Source organism: Humulus lupulus, chromosome 1 (genome assembly GCF_963169125.1).
Source record: "Humulus lupulus chromosome 1, drHumLupu1.1, whole genome shotgun sequence".
NCBI lineage: Eukaryota > Viridiplantae > Streptophyta > Magnoliopsida > Rosales > Cannabaceae > Humulus > Humulus lupulus.
The window spans coordinates 49354970-49371458 of record NC_084793.1 but is presented as its reverse complement, the minus strand read 5'-3'; the positions used below and the strand labels follow the sequence as shown (position 1 = coordinate 49371458).

Below are 16489 nucleotides of genomic sequence, written 5' to 3'. Positions count from 1 at the left end.
GCCAGCCAAGTTTAATATCAACAACAAGAGGAGGGAGGGAGTAGTTCAACAGACCAATTCCAACTATAACTGGGAAACCTTTATTCTCCAACAAAGCCTGAATTATCAACATAAGAGTTATATAAATAATTCTATTCAAGTTCTCACTGTCATAATTTCAAAATGATTAAGAGGCTTCTAACTTATCTTCCAGTCCATTCTTGTATTGCTTGCACAGAAAAGCAATCCTCCATCCAATTCATATGAATCGGGCATTGGAGCAAATTTCATGGTGTCCCTGAAATTGGAAGGATCTATGGTTGCTTCATGAGAGAAGTTTAAACATGACGATGGAAACATACCCAGAAAAAATCAATTGGCAAGCAGAATAGTCTCTTAGTCAATGAAACATATCGATGGTTGAGCTATCTGCAGGAGGGTCTGAAGAAATGAAATGCCATGTTGCCACTACAGGTTCCATTTTTTATTTTTTTGGAGAACGAGTCCATGGCTGAGATAGATCCTCAAGCTTATTAACAAGATTCAGAGTAACCCGGATTGGCCTTGGTGCAATTATCGTTTTGTCTTGATTGCTGGCCAGTGGCCAGAGATGTATTAGGCAAAAGTGGAAGTGTATTAAGACGAGGTACACCTATACAGGCCAACAACACAATCATCGTTACTCTTAACTCATACATGTATATTTTATTTTATATTTTTCTAAATTACCTTCAAACAAATGCCAAGAGAGAGAAGAGTGAACCACACAAACTAATAAAAAAAGGCTCCAAGGAAACCACATAAAAGCTTTTGAATAATTTTAAATTTCACAAGTAAAATAAACATTAATAAATTAGAAAAACATTGTCTCGTTTACAACCTTTTCTATCCATACTCATTTTAAGATATGATTTAGTGAGCCACGGTCCACTAACGCCCATCTTTGATGCTTCATTTCCAACTGTCTACAGAAAATAAGATTAATCAAGGTGATAATAAGTTTAAAATACAACTACATATAAAGTCATGTTGAAAAGGATTGATAAAGGTAATGTGTTCCCTTCTAGTAACTTGGTTGATCCCAAAGTAAATAGATTTCATTTGTGTTTACCAAATAGGTTGTCCACCAATCCTCTCCTATACCCAAAATGTACTTCATATGTAATAGAAAGAACTTCAAAACACAGGACACTAATGCAGCATATCCTAATAAAAGAATATATAAGGACACCAGCATAGTATCAACAGTAAACCTCTACAAAGTAATAATATAGGCACACAATTCATAATGACTTTATTTACATCCCAAGGGGACAGCCAAGTCACTCTTCATCAAATGGTTGGTCTTATGTTCAAACCATGGCTATCACCCTTAATAAACTTCTCCAAAAGAATGTTAAAAAATAAACACATTTTAGTAAAGAATACTAAGTTCATACTTTTCGATTTGTACCCCTCAGCACCATGAATGTCTCACCAAGAGTATCAATTGTTTCAAGTGAAATAGATATATTGTCATTATTCACTGATGTAGATGCTCATTTATAACTGACAACTACATTGTACCCCAAAGCAAGCAGCCCACCTAAAGTCATCCTTCCAACCTGCTTTTGATATTTAAAAGGATAATCGGAAAGCAAAGAATATAAAGTAGTTATGTATTAAATAATGTACACATAAAATGACCCAAGCACAAGAGCTTTCACATGAGTTTTAAGCAGGAATTATCTTCAAGTGCAAAACAAAACCAAAAGTAAAAGGAAGGAACGCATGCTTCATAATAATAGGGGTGCACAAAATAATCATCTCTTTTTAAAACAATTAATGAAGGCTCTGCTGCTGGGATTTGGCTCTAATCCAGAAACACAAACAAAAATTTATCAAATCTAGTCAAATTACTAAGGTCTTTTTGTTGCATGGATATAGCAAGGATAAAGGAATTTCCAACTCAGAAAGCAATATATAACAGGAAATGTAAGGCCTGACAAGCTTGGGTCTTTTTACTATTCACATGCTTGAAAATCATGGCTTATTGAAATAATTTCGCCTATCAATGTGAAAATTTTGTTAGTAATCACTAAGAAGATATGCCTTACCTCAAACTCAACTTTTGGCCTGATGATGAAATTCTTGTCAACAATCCTTTGATCACCAAGAGATAGATAATATCTAATACCAGATTGACGCACTTTTATCCAATCATTTGTCAGTGCTTCTTCACTGGCTGAAGGAGGTCTAAGGTACATCTCAATAAAACTGATAACAAAAAAGGAAAAAAAAATTAAATCAAAAGGTAATTACAGTTTCTTTCTTTCAATATCGTTGAAAAAACTAGTCAGGGTTAGGAAAATAAATAGCCTGCAACACTCACTTATCTGTTTCTAATTCATATTCTTGAAGAAAATATGCAGATTGTCCACCTCGAGACTGTATCAAAAGTGTAAAAATAATAATAATAATATTAAAAAATTAAATTAATCAGGAATGATACACACACATGCCTATTTAGAAATAATAATACTACCCCACAAAAAATATACTAATAATAATAAAATCGTCAACTGTAAAAATTGATAATTAAAAGAAGAAAAAATTAGTACAAATCAGAAAAGAAATTTAACATAAGAAGTTGTTTAGGCAGGCTTAATAATGTAAGAAAGAAGGAAGCATGCACATAAACACAACCATGTAATCCTAGTATCGTAGTATATCTCTCCACAAATATAACACATCTACATTATTAAAGATTATAGCCACAGTTTCTTGGCCAATTAGATATATTAATCACAGTATAATGTCTTCATAGATAGTGAGGGATTTCCTGACATATGCCTTATTCTCCTCTTCTTCCTTTCAACATGTCATTTATACATGCTTCAATAAAGCAAAAGTTGTATTACTTTTAAGATAAAACTCACATAACCTTATGTCCTAGAGAACAATGCACATTTCCTATCTCCAAACTACTTGAAATTACAAAGTGACAAGAACAACGTAAATAAGGAAAGTCCAAGTTCTATGCATATAAAAAAAGTCCAGAATCCATTGAAAATGGCCTAACAGAACGATTGGATTATTTTATAGGAAAAAAAATCAAATTTAAGTACAATACATAAGTCTTGTCTCTAAACTACATGGAATATACAACCATAAGAACAACATAAATGAGGATGGTCCAAGTTCTATGTATATAAATAAGTCCAACATCAATTGAAACTATCCTAACAGAACAGTACATACCTCAGTTTTGCATTTTAGTTTATAGATTACCTCGCAAAATGATGAAACAAAGCTGTTGTTAATTCTAATCTGCAACAAAAAAGAAGAAAAAAAAAACACACTCAACTGTGGTAAAGACGGAAGAAAATTGGACCAGGGAGATAACATGATACATAAGATGGTAAGGGCAATAGAAAAGAGGAGACATCATCTGTGGCCCCACCCCAGCTTTACTAAAGTCAAGAAAAAGAGCAGAAAAACATTAACCTGTGCATGAGGAAGGTCTGGCTCAATATGCTTTCTGAATAGAGGGAAAATGCTATCAATAAGGTAATCCAGCGAACAAGAATCACCAATGTCATACTTAACTTTGGACAGGAGACTAAAATGAACACTGCCGACCTGATATAAGAGATTTACATACGGCTGTATCAGTCTTTCATTTTCAACCAAAAAGCTTATGTATTATAATATATATATCACTAATTACCTCAAAATAATTAAATGAGCCATACGATATACTTATATGTTCAAAACTGAAATTTGTAGTTCTCTTTCATCCCTATAACGAAAGCTTAAATCCAGAACAAATATCGAAAGGTTCAATAGACCATAAAAGGAATCTTTAATGCAAAACCTCCAAAGTAGATTGTCTAAAATTTCTTTCTTTTGAGACATTTACTCATGACCATAATGACTAAAATTCCAAATTATATATGTACGTGATTGACTTTCAAATGTCCCAAATATTCCTTTCATTAAATGTATAAGGCCTAAACTTAATGATAAGCTTCTTAATAACATGAGGTACAATATACTTTCAGTGATCCAATCAAAACAAAGATCAAGAACTACAAGATGCCTCTTAATAAATAGATCAATATGAGGTATGGAAAATGTTAAACTTGTGTTTCTATGAACATACAACACAAAAGTACACAAAGGTACAAAATCCCTTTTCAAACTATCAAATAAATGGAAAAATTTGAGGGAGAAATACCTTGGTGCCTCTGAAAATGGAGGATACAAACGCTGTCATTGTCCTCTACGCTTGGTGCCGCCAGAAATGACGCAGTCGGCACCGAAAATAGTTCACGTCGCCGGAGATGGAGAAGGTGCCGAGAGAACCTTTGTGTGGCTGGTTGTGCGACTCCTCTTTGCACCAGAAATGTAAGGGTTGGCCATGATTATTGGGGCAATTTTTTAACCTAAGTCATTCTTTAAAAAAAAAATAAAGAAGATACAAAATAATCAGTTATTTAAAAAATAGTTTTTATTAGTTTTAAAATAAAAAAATAAAATTAATACTATAAATTTTAAAAAGTATCGATTGTGTTTGGTAAGAAAATGTTTTTGAATTTTTTGAACTTAAAAATGGAAATATTATTTTTATTTTTGTTTTTTTATTTTTAAATAATAAAAATATATTTGGTAACTATTTTTGTTTATTGTTTTTAAAAACAAAAAATAATAAATATGTTTGATAACTTTTATTTTTATTTTTTGTTTAATAATATAAAATGCGGAGTGATTTGAAGAAGAGAAAAAAAAAAGTCGAAACAGCTTAAAAAAATTTTAAAAGTGAAAAATTCTATTTTCAAGATTTAATAAATTTTAATTAAATTTTTTTTAAATAATAAATAAAAATAAAGTTACTAAACACTGTTTTATATTTAATTGTCAAAATTTTAATTAATTAAATAAAAAAACTATTTTTTAAGTGTTATCAAACAGCACCATCATTAATGAATTTTTAATAAAAGAAATCTTCTATGAAATATATAATAAGTAATTCAATTAGCAATTAATATTACAAAATAGTATTAAAAATTTAAACAATTATTTGAATAACTCATTTAAAAACAAAACTTATTCTTTAACTAATAGCTATTGTGTGTTGCAAATTATTAATTAATATTTTTTTATTAATATATTTACATAAAATATATTAAATTATATTAAAAAATACAAATTAAATTAGTACTTGATTATTAGAAAATTTGTATTTCATTAGACAACAGTTTAAGAAGAAATGTTGTCTCATGTTAAAAATATGCATGTTACAACAATCTCATTAAAACTGTCATTTCATGTGAGTTTTAATTTGCATGGCACAACAGTTTGTGAGCGACTGTTGTGTCATGTATATTTTTAACATGATATGACAGTTCTACTACAAACGTCATCACATGGATGTCGTCTAAGTATAATTTTGTAGTAGTGACTAGATGTAACACCCCAATTTCTCGAGGCGTTAGTTGACCCGTGTAATAATAATTTTAAAATAAAACACCATTTATTATAAAGAAGACGAACGTAAACAACAACTTAAATACTTAAAAAGAAAAGAAGCTCCGGAGTTTCATAGTTATCGTTAAATAAAAACAAACATTTGTAACCAACCACTAACAAACTTAAACCATAACTTTAAATTTTTAGACTATAACTAAAACTTGTCTTAAAGAAAACTGAACATTAAATAACTTCCAGGTCGGCTCGACCCCTTACGGTCATTAAGTCCTTGACATGTATGCCCTTCACTAAAGCCCTCCAACTCATTTCCCTATAACCACTTTCTTACATTTACTTGTAGCATAGAGTACCCGTGAGCTAAAACCCAGCAAGAAAAGCTGTGTAGGACACAACCCCTTAATCTTAACCAGGTAACAAAACACCATAACTTAAAACCATAATTAGCAAGCAACATATCGTAATCGAAGTTAAATTGAACAATAGTGCAATTAACACAAAATAACGTAATTATGCAGTTTTTCAACATATCGTAAGCATGCAATTTTATAACGAAGGCATGCATTTAATAACGTCAGCATGTCAAGCAATTATATAATGCAAGCATAAAAACACATAACACTCATTAATCATTATATACTTTAAACATAGTCACACATTTTAACGCTCTAATTTATTGAAGCGTTAATTGACTATTACCATAATTGAGTTTTGAAATAAAAATACTCTTTTATTTATAGAAAATCCATTGTAAATATAATCCCAAACTCTGGAGTTTTTTAGTTATCATAAATAAAGTAAAATAAACAAACTTTAAATCCAGACAGTAAAACTAAAACATCATTCTAAAAATACTTAATAAATTTCCCTCCTAGTAGGCCTGATCCCTTATGGTTGTTAATACCTTGACATGTTCGCCCTCCACCAAAGCTCTCTAACTTATTGCATAGTAGCCATATCTTTGCCTTAACCTGCAACATAGAGTACCCATGAGCTAATGCCCAACAAGAAGAGCTGTGTAGGACACAACCCCATAACCTTAACGAGGAGTTCAAATCAATAACAATAAATATAAAGTTAACATAAATCATGAGATATCGTAGCCCAAGTTGAATTGGACAAGTGTCATATAACGTAAGCATGCAATTTCAACGTATCATAAGCATGCAGTTTCGTAACATAGACATGCATTTTAAAATGTAAGCATGCCACACATTTATCGCATACACATACAAAACACATAACCACCATTACATGTGAGATTATTAAACATAATAATTCACTAGGATATTCATACATTAACATAAACATAACGTATACAATACAAGATCTACCATAAAGTACATCAAGCATACACCTTGTGCGCAGGTGCCACTCTTCTTACCTCAAAAGCAACAGCGATCCACACACCCTAATGCATCTCTTCAAGTATTCTTAGTGAGCCTAAACATGACACATAACATCAAAGTTTAAAACCTCCAACCAAACCAAACCAAACCATATTAAGATACACTCATATTCCCTTTTAAAGCTAAGTCATCCCCACAATACCCTTCAGAAAGTCTTAAAACTCTACTACATAAGGCTCCAGAAAGGTACAAATTTATCTCTAAAAGGTGCATTTGAATCCCCAAAAATCAAGTTTCTGGGCAACTGTCGCAGTCGCGCTCATAGAGCTCGAGGCCAAACCAGCTAGGTAGCGTGATTGTAACGCCCCAACTCCAGGGACCGCTACAGTGCACGTTGCAAACAGTGCTAAACTCGCTAATCGAGTCGTTTGGCCATAAACGTGTAACTAAGCATGATTAGCAGTTTAGGGGTTAAAAAATTTGGTTAAGATATAACGTTTCACTATAACGTTTACTGTATACATCGGGATCCCGAAAATATAATTTCAGAGTCTATTACAAGAAAATATTTACAACAGGCCGTTCTAAGCGGCAAAACAAGGTTCAACCCTAGTTCCACTTTCAAACCTCGCCCAAGTATTGGTCGAGCAGCTGCATATGTACACGTCATCACCTAAGCACTCCAACTCAAGGATGGCCCAGCTTCCTTTTGCCTTTACCTGCACCACAAAGCACCCGTGAGTCGAGGTCCATCAAGAAAACTCATATGCTCAAAAACAGTCATATCATGATATCAAACCATATCTGGCATGCCTAGCAAACATAGCTTTATTCAAGTATGCAAATGACCTCAAAAAATGCTAGGGTATCCAGGATAAGAAATCCTGGCCTTCTGATTAGAGGACTATCAAGTCAATCCTAATCAGATGAGTGTCGCAACACTTAAGGTTCCGATAAACCATATTGAGTGACCGACAAGCAGGTCACTAATTCAAATGGAGGAGTGGCTGTTAGGTAAGCCACTAGCCCCAACAGGTTCTGGTAAACCATACTGAGTGACTGACAAGCATGTCACTAATTCAAATGGAAGAGTGACTGTTGGGTAGCCACTAGCCTTCAACAGGTTCTGGTAAACCATACTGAGTGACTGACAAGCAAGTCACTAATTCAAATGGAAGAGTAACTGTTGGGTAGCCACTAGCCTTCAACAGGTTCTGGTAAACCATACTGAGTGACTGACAAGCATGTCACTAATTCAAATGGAAGGGTGGCTGCCAGGTAAGCCATTAGCCTTCAAGCGCTTATAATGTTCATCGACCTTGGGGTCGGTCCGGCATTAATGCTCTTTGAGTCATTCAATGCTGATAGTCGATTAGATCTAATCTCTGTTGGCTTGCGTGATACACGCTAAAGCCGTTCTGACTAATGAGTCAGTGTAACGTGACCAGTGCCCAGTACCACTGCCGAACCTGACTAATGAGTCACAACTTCACAATTGATACTAGCACCTTTGCCAATTCTGACTAATTAGTCAGTACCATGCACAGGTAAGCAATGATATCAATGTGTATCATATCCCAATTATCCAAGAATAGGGCATTCAGCATGCTTACTAAATAGTTGCTATCATAATTATGATCATGCACAAACACAGAGACTCAAGCTCTGACCAACCTCATACTCATCATTCATGGCATGCCCTAATCACATGTTTCTCGTGCATCACATGCATCACACTTAATCATCCAGCATGCCTCAATAATAACCATATGCAAATGGGAAAAATTTCCAAGCATACATTATGCTATCAATGTTCACATTCAACATCAAACATGCATCAATCACAGCCATGCATGTCACATATGGGGTGCAGTTTTCTTACCTTGGGTTCGAGCAAGAAATATTAAAAGAACGACCCTTGAGAACGATCAACCCTTTGATCCTTTAGCGGTTACCAAGTCATAACCAATTATGGGATTCCATCAATAAAACAAATAACAAAAGGTTCCCAAACCAAAACCTAGCCTCTGAGACATCAAACACTACTCAATCGGGTAGTAGGTTTGACCCCGAGGCCTAAGGCTTGAATCCCCAAGCTAAAAACACAATTCTGGCCAAAAAGCCACTAAGGGCCGCGACCCTCCCTAGCTGCGCCGTGGCGCCCTCCTCAAACAGAGGCGGCCTTTCCCTGTCGAGCACCATGGCCTGTGGCTCACCATTGCCATGCCGCGGCTCATTACGCAAACCAGCCAAAAAGACAGCACGCACCAACTCGACTTCCCCTGCGTTTTCCCTTGGAACCAACCCTTCAAACCAACCCAAAACACCAACCTAACACCCAATTCAACCCCTAAACATCATCAACAACTCACCCTCATCAAAACCCAAGTTACCAAACTCAAGAACTTCCATTAATTCTCAACTAATACATCAAAATCCTCAACTGAAAAATTAATAGAAAAACAGGGTATATAAGATTTTCATGACTGAATTTCCCTACCTCAAGCTTGATTTAAATCACCTTCAATGATTGAACCAAAGTCCTAAGCCCCCACCTTTGATCTCCTAGCTTGATACCTCAAGATGGCTCTCAAAAATTGAAAGGAAGATGAAGGAGAAATGGTGTACGGCAGAGAGAGAAGGATGAGGATGATGATGCTCTATTTTTTTTTTGTTTTCTACAGCCATCTAAATGATACGTATCCTTTTCCAAATGACCTAAATGCCCCTAGGTCACTTAAGGTTTCTAAAGTCATCCCAAGGGTAAAAACGTCCTTTCCTGCCTATCTCGTTAATTATAATTAACACCCTCCATTTCCCGTTATTCACAATATTCTCAAATACCATTAATTCTTATCCTGTTACCCTTTAATACCCGGTAACACTCTAATCATTAAAAACACCCCGAGACTCACCCCGAGCCCCGAGCTTAAGCCTGTTATGACCAAACCGATAATTTACATACCATGATCGTCTCATGCCGAATAGCTCGAACAAACCCACATTATAATGTGGTCTCAAAATATATCATCAACATGCGTACAAATAAACAATTTACCCTCAACGGGCCAAATTACCATCACACCCCTGTAATTAGAAATATGGACTCACATGCATGCATTCACCATCATATAATAATATAATTGACATAAACATGCATATAATCTTTAAATACCATAGTAAATCAATTATGGCCCTCCCGACCTCCTAATCAAGGTCCTAAACCTTATTAGGAAATTTGGGGCATTACAGTGATTATGCTAGACCCTTTTTTCTGGAAATTGCAGATGCAATTTTTAAACCTAGGAATCAACCCCAATTGCAAAACTTCGACCCCAAATCATCAAATCATCTTTCCTAAAATGTTTCTAACCCTTGGAACCCAGATATTATCAATCCTAAACCTATAGTAAACATTCATAATCCAGAACAATTAAAACAGTCTCAAAACTTCAAAACCTAGATCTGACAAAACTTTAAACAGTAAGGTTTGAACACTTACAGATCAAGATTCAGCCACAAAACTTAGATCCTTGCCGACTATGAGGTCTCCTATCACTTCAATAATCCAGATTGATAATCTCCTCCAAAATTTTATGCTTCAAAACTCAGATTAAGAACGAGAGGATTGTTCTTGGTGTCTTCCTTTCGTATATCGCTAACCCAGATATCTGAAAAATTGCACAACAACTAAACCTATTTTACTTATTATTTAATTATTTAATCTGATTTCAATCGTATAAAACCAAATTACACTACTATCCCCAACCTCTAACTTTTCCTTAGTAGTTACTTAAGACCCTTATTGTAATTTCCATCCGGAACTAATAGTTTTAACTTTTCGTAATTACACTTTCTATCATAAAACCTATAATTCTACTTTGACCCCCATAAATCAACTTCTATCACACTTTGACCCCTAATACTTGAAGAAACTAATGTGTAACGCCCTGGATAGCCAAGACCACTACACTGTGTACTTGTAAAGGTGCAAGACTTGCTAATCAAGTCATTAATTTAAAATCGTGTCACTAAACATGTATGAGCTAGGGTTAAAAAGGTTTTTGGTCTCAAAAGACTCATTAAATATAATTAAACTGTTATATACACGGGATCCCAAAAGAAACAGAGTTAAAAGTAGATTTACAGACTTCCAAAGTACATAAACAATTATTAGCCATGCTAAGGAAAAATAGACAATCTTTAGGTCTTGCGCCCCTGCCTAAACCTCAACTGTGGCGGCTGAGCAGCTGGCCATGTACATTCCGCTCGCAGAGCTCTCCAATCAAGGCTGGTCAAGCTTGCCCTTGCCTTTACATGCAACACGTAGCACCCATGAGCCAAGGCCCAGCAAGAAAACATGTGCAACACAAACAGTAATAACAGATAGCAAACTCACTAAGCTTGAACTCTCATCAAGTAATCCACATAATATCATTCAACACATATTCAAAGTCATGGATGCAATCAAACACTTATAACATTCATATCACATAATAATCAGGGCCGACACTTAGGCCACACCCTCTATTTACCCCACTGACTTTGGCCCACTTAAACCGAGCTCAGTGCATATTAAGCTGTCCTTGGCTACCAGTGGCCAAACCGCGCCCTGTGCGCTAGTGTAACCCTTGGCACCCTTAGGTCGTTGGTTCACTAATTAGCTTGCATGGAATAATACCATCTTTTCAAGCATACATAACAGGGAACCCTTAGTCCCGTCACAGATATTCAATCGGGTGCAGTTTTCTTACCTTTAGTCTTTGCAGTTATTGTTTTTGAGCAACACTCCTCAAGCACGATCCGTTCCCGAGCCTAAGCTTTTATCACCTAGTCACAACCAAAGTACAAGGTTCCATTAATATTCAAATTAGGGTTTCTGGTTACAAAACTAACTTCCAGGAATCTGAATTCCACCAAGCACGGTGGTGAAATCGATCCCGAGCATTCTAGACCATATTCCCATGCCTAAACCCCTCAAAAGTTCAAGTGCACAACTAAGGGCTGCGACCCTTGCCTCAAAACAGAACCAAGGACCACCCTGGGCAAAGACACGCGTTGCGACCCTTGCATTGGGCGCCGTGACGCTCACCCTTGGCCGAGCCTCCTTGGCTCATCTTCAACCTAGGGCTGCAGCGCTCTAGAACAGAGCCGCAGCCCTTCCCTTCGAGCCCAGAAAACCCACCATTTCCAACATCTAAACCTCATCCAAAGCCATCCCAAAGCTTCCCATTTCAACACCCAACAACTCCAACACTTTCAGAGCAAGTTAAGCCACACAATTCAACAGAAAATTCAACCTAAAACTCATAGAAATCACACACTTAATTCCTGAAACTTAAGAACATAAACACCCAAAGCTAACCAGTCAAAAACTCAAATTCAAGCCTCTAATTCGTGAATTAAATCTTACCTCTTCAGTTGGATCCTTTCTCTATTCAAAACCCAGCTAGTTTCCAAAGCTTTCCAGCCCAAACTCCACCCTAAGCATCAATGGTACAAACACCTCAATACCCAGCTGAAAACTCAGAATTTTAAACCAAAGAAAGAGAAATCCCTACTTACCTTAGTGTTGATTCAATTCCTTGGATGAGTCTTGAACTAAGCCTCAAAATCTAGCCTCATTACCCAGCTCAAAAGTCCCAGAATTTCTCTGCTTCTCCTTTGAATTTTCACCTAGTTTCCCCTTTTGTTTTCCTTGAGAGAAAAGATAGAAGAGCTGAGAAGAGTTAGTAGGTCGGTTTATTTCTTTCTGTGGGTTTCCTTGAGTTTTTCTTATTCGTTAAGTTAATCCCAAGGCTCGGGGTGCCAGAAACGTCCCCGTGGGCAAAACGGTAAAATCCCCCAATATTCCCGCCTAGACTTCCTAACCTCAAATATATCTCCATATATTTATTTTCATAACCCGATAGTCTAAATAGCTACCCGATACTTAAAATACCCCTGACTTATCCAAAGTCAGCTGTTAAGCCCTGTTGTGACTTTTCCCCACTAACTAGCCCTAGGATCGCCTCGAGTCGTGCTCTGCAGACCTACCCACATAATAATGTGGTTCTCACAATTACCATATACACATATCACATTAAAGCCAATATAATCACACAAGCATTATTAACCATATAATTATGCATTTAAATCAATAAAGTCATGCAAACCACATTTAACCCAGTAATGCCCTCCCGGCACACTAATCAAGGCCCTTAAGCCTCATTAGCAAATTTGGGGTCGTTACATAATGTGTGTGGATAGCCTAACGAAAACATAAAATAAACATACATCATAACTCATGCATATCATAGTTCATATAATTAAACACATAATATCATACAATTTACCATAATACCCTGACCCAAGCTAGATTACCAAAATACCCTTACAAGTAGAAGCAAATATTACACACATATATAACATATTCATATTTAGACACAAGCATAATTAAACCATACAAGTTTTACCATAAATGAGTACGTCAAGCGTACACCCTACGTGTAGGTGTCCACTCTTCTTACCTCGATAGCAGCACCGATCCACACACACTAACGCATACCTTCAAGTATCCTTAGCGAGCCTAAACTATTGGGAATAGTGCCCTGAAAGCATTTGTATTGGACAATGTTTTTAATTGAAATAAATAAGTGGATTGAATTGTTATGTATATATATATATTTTATGTCCTATATTATTCTTGATAATATTATTTAAATATCAAAAAATTCTGAAGTTCGTCTATATGGTCTCAATCTCATAATTAAAAGGGTAAAATGATAATTTTATTCCTGGTTAATTATGAACCTGTACGCCCTAATTTTCCACAGACTATTAGCAAGCTGAGATATGGCATAATTATATTAGCCACGTGGAGCTGCTGTTGTCAGGTCCTACCTCTTTAGCTCGAGGTAGCCAAAGGTTTATCAACATTATTTAAGGGCCGAATGAGAAATATGAAGACCGCGGGTCAAGAAGGCATCCAACTCGAGGCACGAGCTGGAGTTAGAAGCTGTGACCCTTTATAAAGTCAACCACGCAATGTAAACGTGCATATATCAGACATCACGTGTAATGCCCCAAATTTCCTAATAAGGTTTAGGACCTTGATAAGGAGGCTGGGAGGGCCATAATTGCTATATTGTGTTATTAACTGATAATATGCATGTGAACCCATTTCTGAGTAATTGAGTGATTTTCATATTTTGGCCATTTCGAGCATATTTGGCATATATGTAATATGCGTGTGGTGCTTTATTATTAGTTGGTTATGCCAGGGTTACCCAGCACAAGACGATCTTAGGAGGTAAGCTAGTCGGAAAGTCACAACGGGATTTATTCTTGACTTGGAGTAAGCCAAGGGGTATTTAGAGCATTACCGGGTTATTGGGTAATGGGAATAAATATTTGGTGATAAATTGGGAGTTAGTAAGATCAGTGGGAAATTCTGGAGGTTTTGACTATTTTGTCCCCGGGGGTGTTTTCGGGACCCCGAGTGTTAGGATATGGTTGAGGCTACTTAAGCTTGAAGTAACCTTTTAAAAGAATAAAAAGAACGTTCTGTACGTTCTCTCTCCCTTAAAGTTCCAATTTCGTCTCCCGATCGCATTTTCGAAGGTAACTTGAGTTCTAGGACTCGGATTCAAGCGAGGATCGAGGCGTAGCGATCCTAGGAAAGATTAGAAGTTTATTAGCCGGAGGATTTAGTTGGAAACAACTCAATTGGAGGTAATTCAAGTTTTAAGTTTTTAAAAGTTTTTAAGCTTGAATTGGATTTTGTGTTTTGATGTGTTTTTGGGTGATTTGAGACTTGGGTTTTATGGGTTTTGGATCATGGGGATGTTTGGGAACTTTGATTTTGGGATTTGGAGATGTTTGGATAGGTTTTTAGAAGGTTTTAAAAGTGGAAAAACGAGGAAAAGTGGTTGGTGTGAGGTTGGGCCGCGACCCTGTTCTTGGGCACCGCGGCCCTAGCTTGAAGAAGGTGGAGGAGGCTCTGCCAGGGGGGAGGGCCGCGGCCCTTAAGGGGAAAAAAATGGAAAATATGAGTTTTTGTGATGGGAACTTAACTCTAGGGGCCTGGGATCGATCCTACTACCTAGTTGAGTGGGATTCGATGTCCTGGAGGCTTGGGTTGGGTTTGGAAGTATTTATTTACTCATTTTGATGAGGTTTATATCATGGTTGTGACTAGGTTTTCACTAGGGACTTGGAATTAGGGTCGTGCTTGTGGCTCGTTTATTGGTAACCTGTGCTTGGACCAAGGGTAAGAAAACTGCACCCTGTGTATATGTGACATGCATGGCTATTCTTGATGCATGTTGGTTGATTATTAAACGTGACATGCATGGCTATTATTGGTGCATGTTGGATTGTTAAGTATAATGCATGTGATGCATGAGAAACATGTGATTAGGACATGCTTTGTATACTGAGTATGAAATCGTTCAGAGCTTGAGCCTCTGTGTTTATGCATGATCCTAATTGTACTAGTACCTATTAAGTAAGCATGCTGAATACCTTGTATATGGATATTGGACATGTGATATATGTTTGGTGGCATGGCTTACTTGTGTATGGCACTAACTTATTAGTTAGAATCGGCAACGGTGTTAGATCCATCTGTGAAGCTGTGATTTATTAGTCAAGTTCACAATGAGTTGAACATTGGTCGCGTTTTACTGACCTAAGAGTCAGAGATGGCATAGCGTCACGAATGCTGAGCCAAATAAAGATTAGATCTAATCGATATCAGCGTTGAATGACTCATATGGGGTATTAATGCTGGACATACCAGAAGGTCGATGAAAATTATAAGCGCTTGGCTAGTCTGAGACTAGTTATTTAGAGCCAGGGCATATGGCACCGGTGACTGTTTGTCACATGGCTAGGGAACGCTGTTCCATAGTTATGACTCTAGAGTCAGGAGGAAGGTTATGTTGGTGACCAATCACCATGCACCTATCCTGTTAAAGCTAGTGAGATGCTCACTTATTCGTTAAGCCTTTGTGATCCTATCGTCACATGGCTAAAGGGTGCTGTCCCCATATTTGTGACTTTTGCGATAGTCACCTACTTGTTGGACTATTGGTCCTGAATAATTAATACGATCAATGTTGATATTATATCATGTTATATTGTGTTTTCTTGCTGGGCTTCGGCTCACGGGTGCTATGTGGTGCAGGTAAAGGCAAAAGAAAGTTGGACCATCCTTGAGTTGGAGAGATTAGGTGATGACGTGTATATATGCAGCTGCTCGTCCGCCACAGCCGAGGTTTAAAGAGGAACTAGGGTTAAACCCTGTTTTGCCGCATAGAACGGCCTGTTGTAAATATTTTCTTGTAGTAGACTCTAAAATTATAATTTTGGGATCCCAACATATATATTAAACATTCTAATGAAACGTTGCATCTTAACCAAAATTTTTAACCCCTAAACCGCTAATCATACTTAGTTACACGATTTTGGCCAAATAACTCGATTAACGAGTTTAGCACTGTTTACAAGGCACACCGTAACGGTCCCTGGAGTTGGGGCGTTACAACTTGGTATCAGAGCGAGCCAAGGTTTATGGTTCCTGAAGACAAGCTGGGCATGTACACTCATCACTGAAGATAGCTTCACTCATGGTCGAGTATGTTACTAAATTTGATGGGTTAGCCAAGTTTTCCTTTGATATCGTACCCACAGATATAGCTCGGAAGGAA

The 16489-nt window shown here is 36.6% G+C and overlaps 1 protein-coding gene across 6 annotated transcripts; it reads right to left on the bottom strand.

Moving 5' to 3' along the window:
- Positions 1-397: 397 nt before the first annotated feature.
- On the bottom strand, positions 398-4367 carry LOC133792110 (inorganic pyrophosphatase TTM1-like). 6 transcript variants are annotated; one of them, XR_009874228.1, is made up of 8 exons: positions 4199-4367; positions 3466-3600; positions 3220-3288; positions 2351-2406; positions 2076-2235; positions 1419-1586; positions 860-940; positions 620-631 (listed from the first exon to the last, which is right to left on the bottom strand). XR_009874228.1 is itself a non-coding variant. In XM_062230034.1 (7 exons), the coding sequence occupies exons 1-7, from the start codon at positions 4235-4237 to the stop codon at positions 513-515; spliced, it is 663 nt and encodes a 220-aa protein (XP_062086018.1). In that variant the 5' UTR covers positions 4238-4367; the 3' UTR covers positions 398-512. The 6 variants fall into 6 exon arrangements, 1 of the variants encoding a protein (XP_062086018.1); XM_062230034.1 differs by lacking the exon at positions 1419-1586 and having other exon boundaries at positions 398-631; positions 860-944; XR_009874226.1 differs by having other exon boundaries at positions 1419-2235.
- Positions 4368-16489: the final 12122 nt, after the last annotated feature.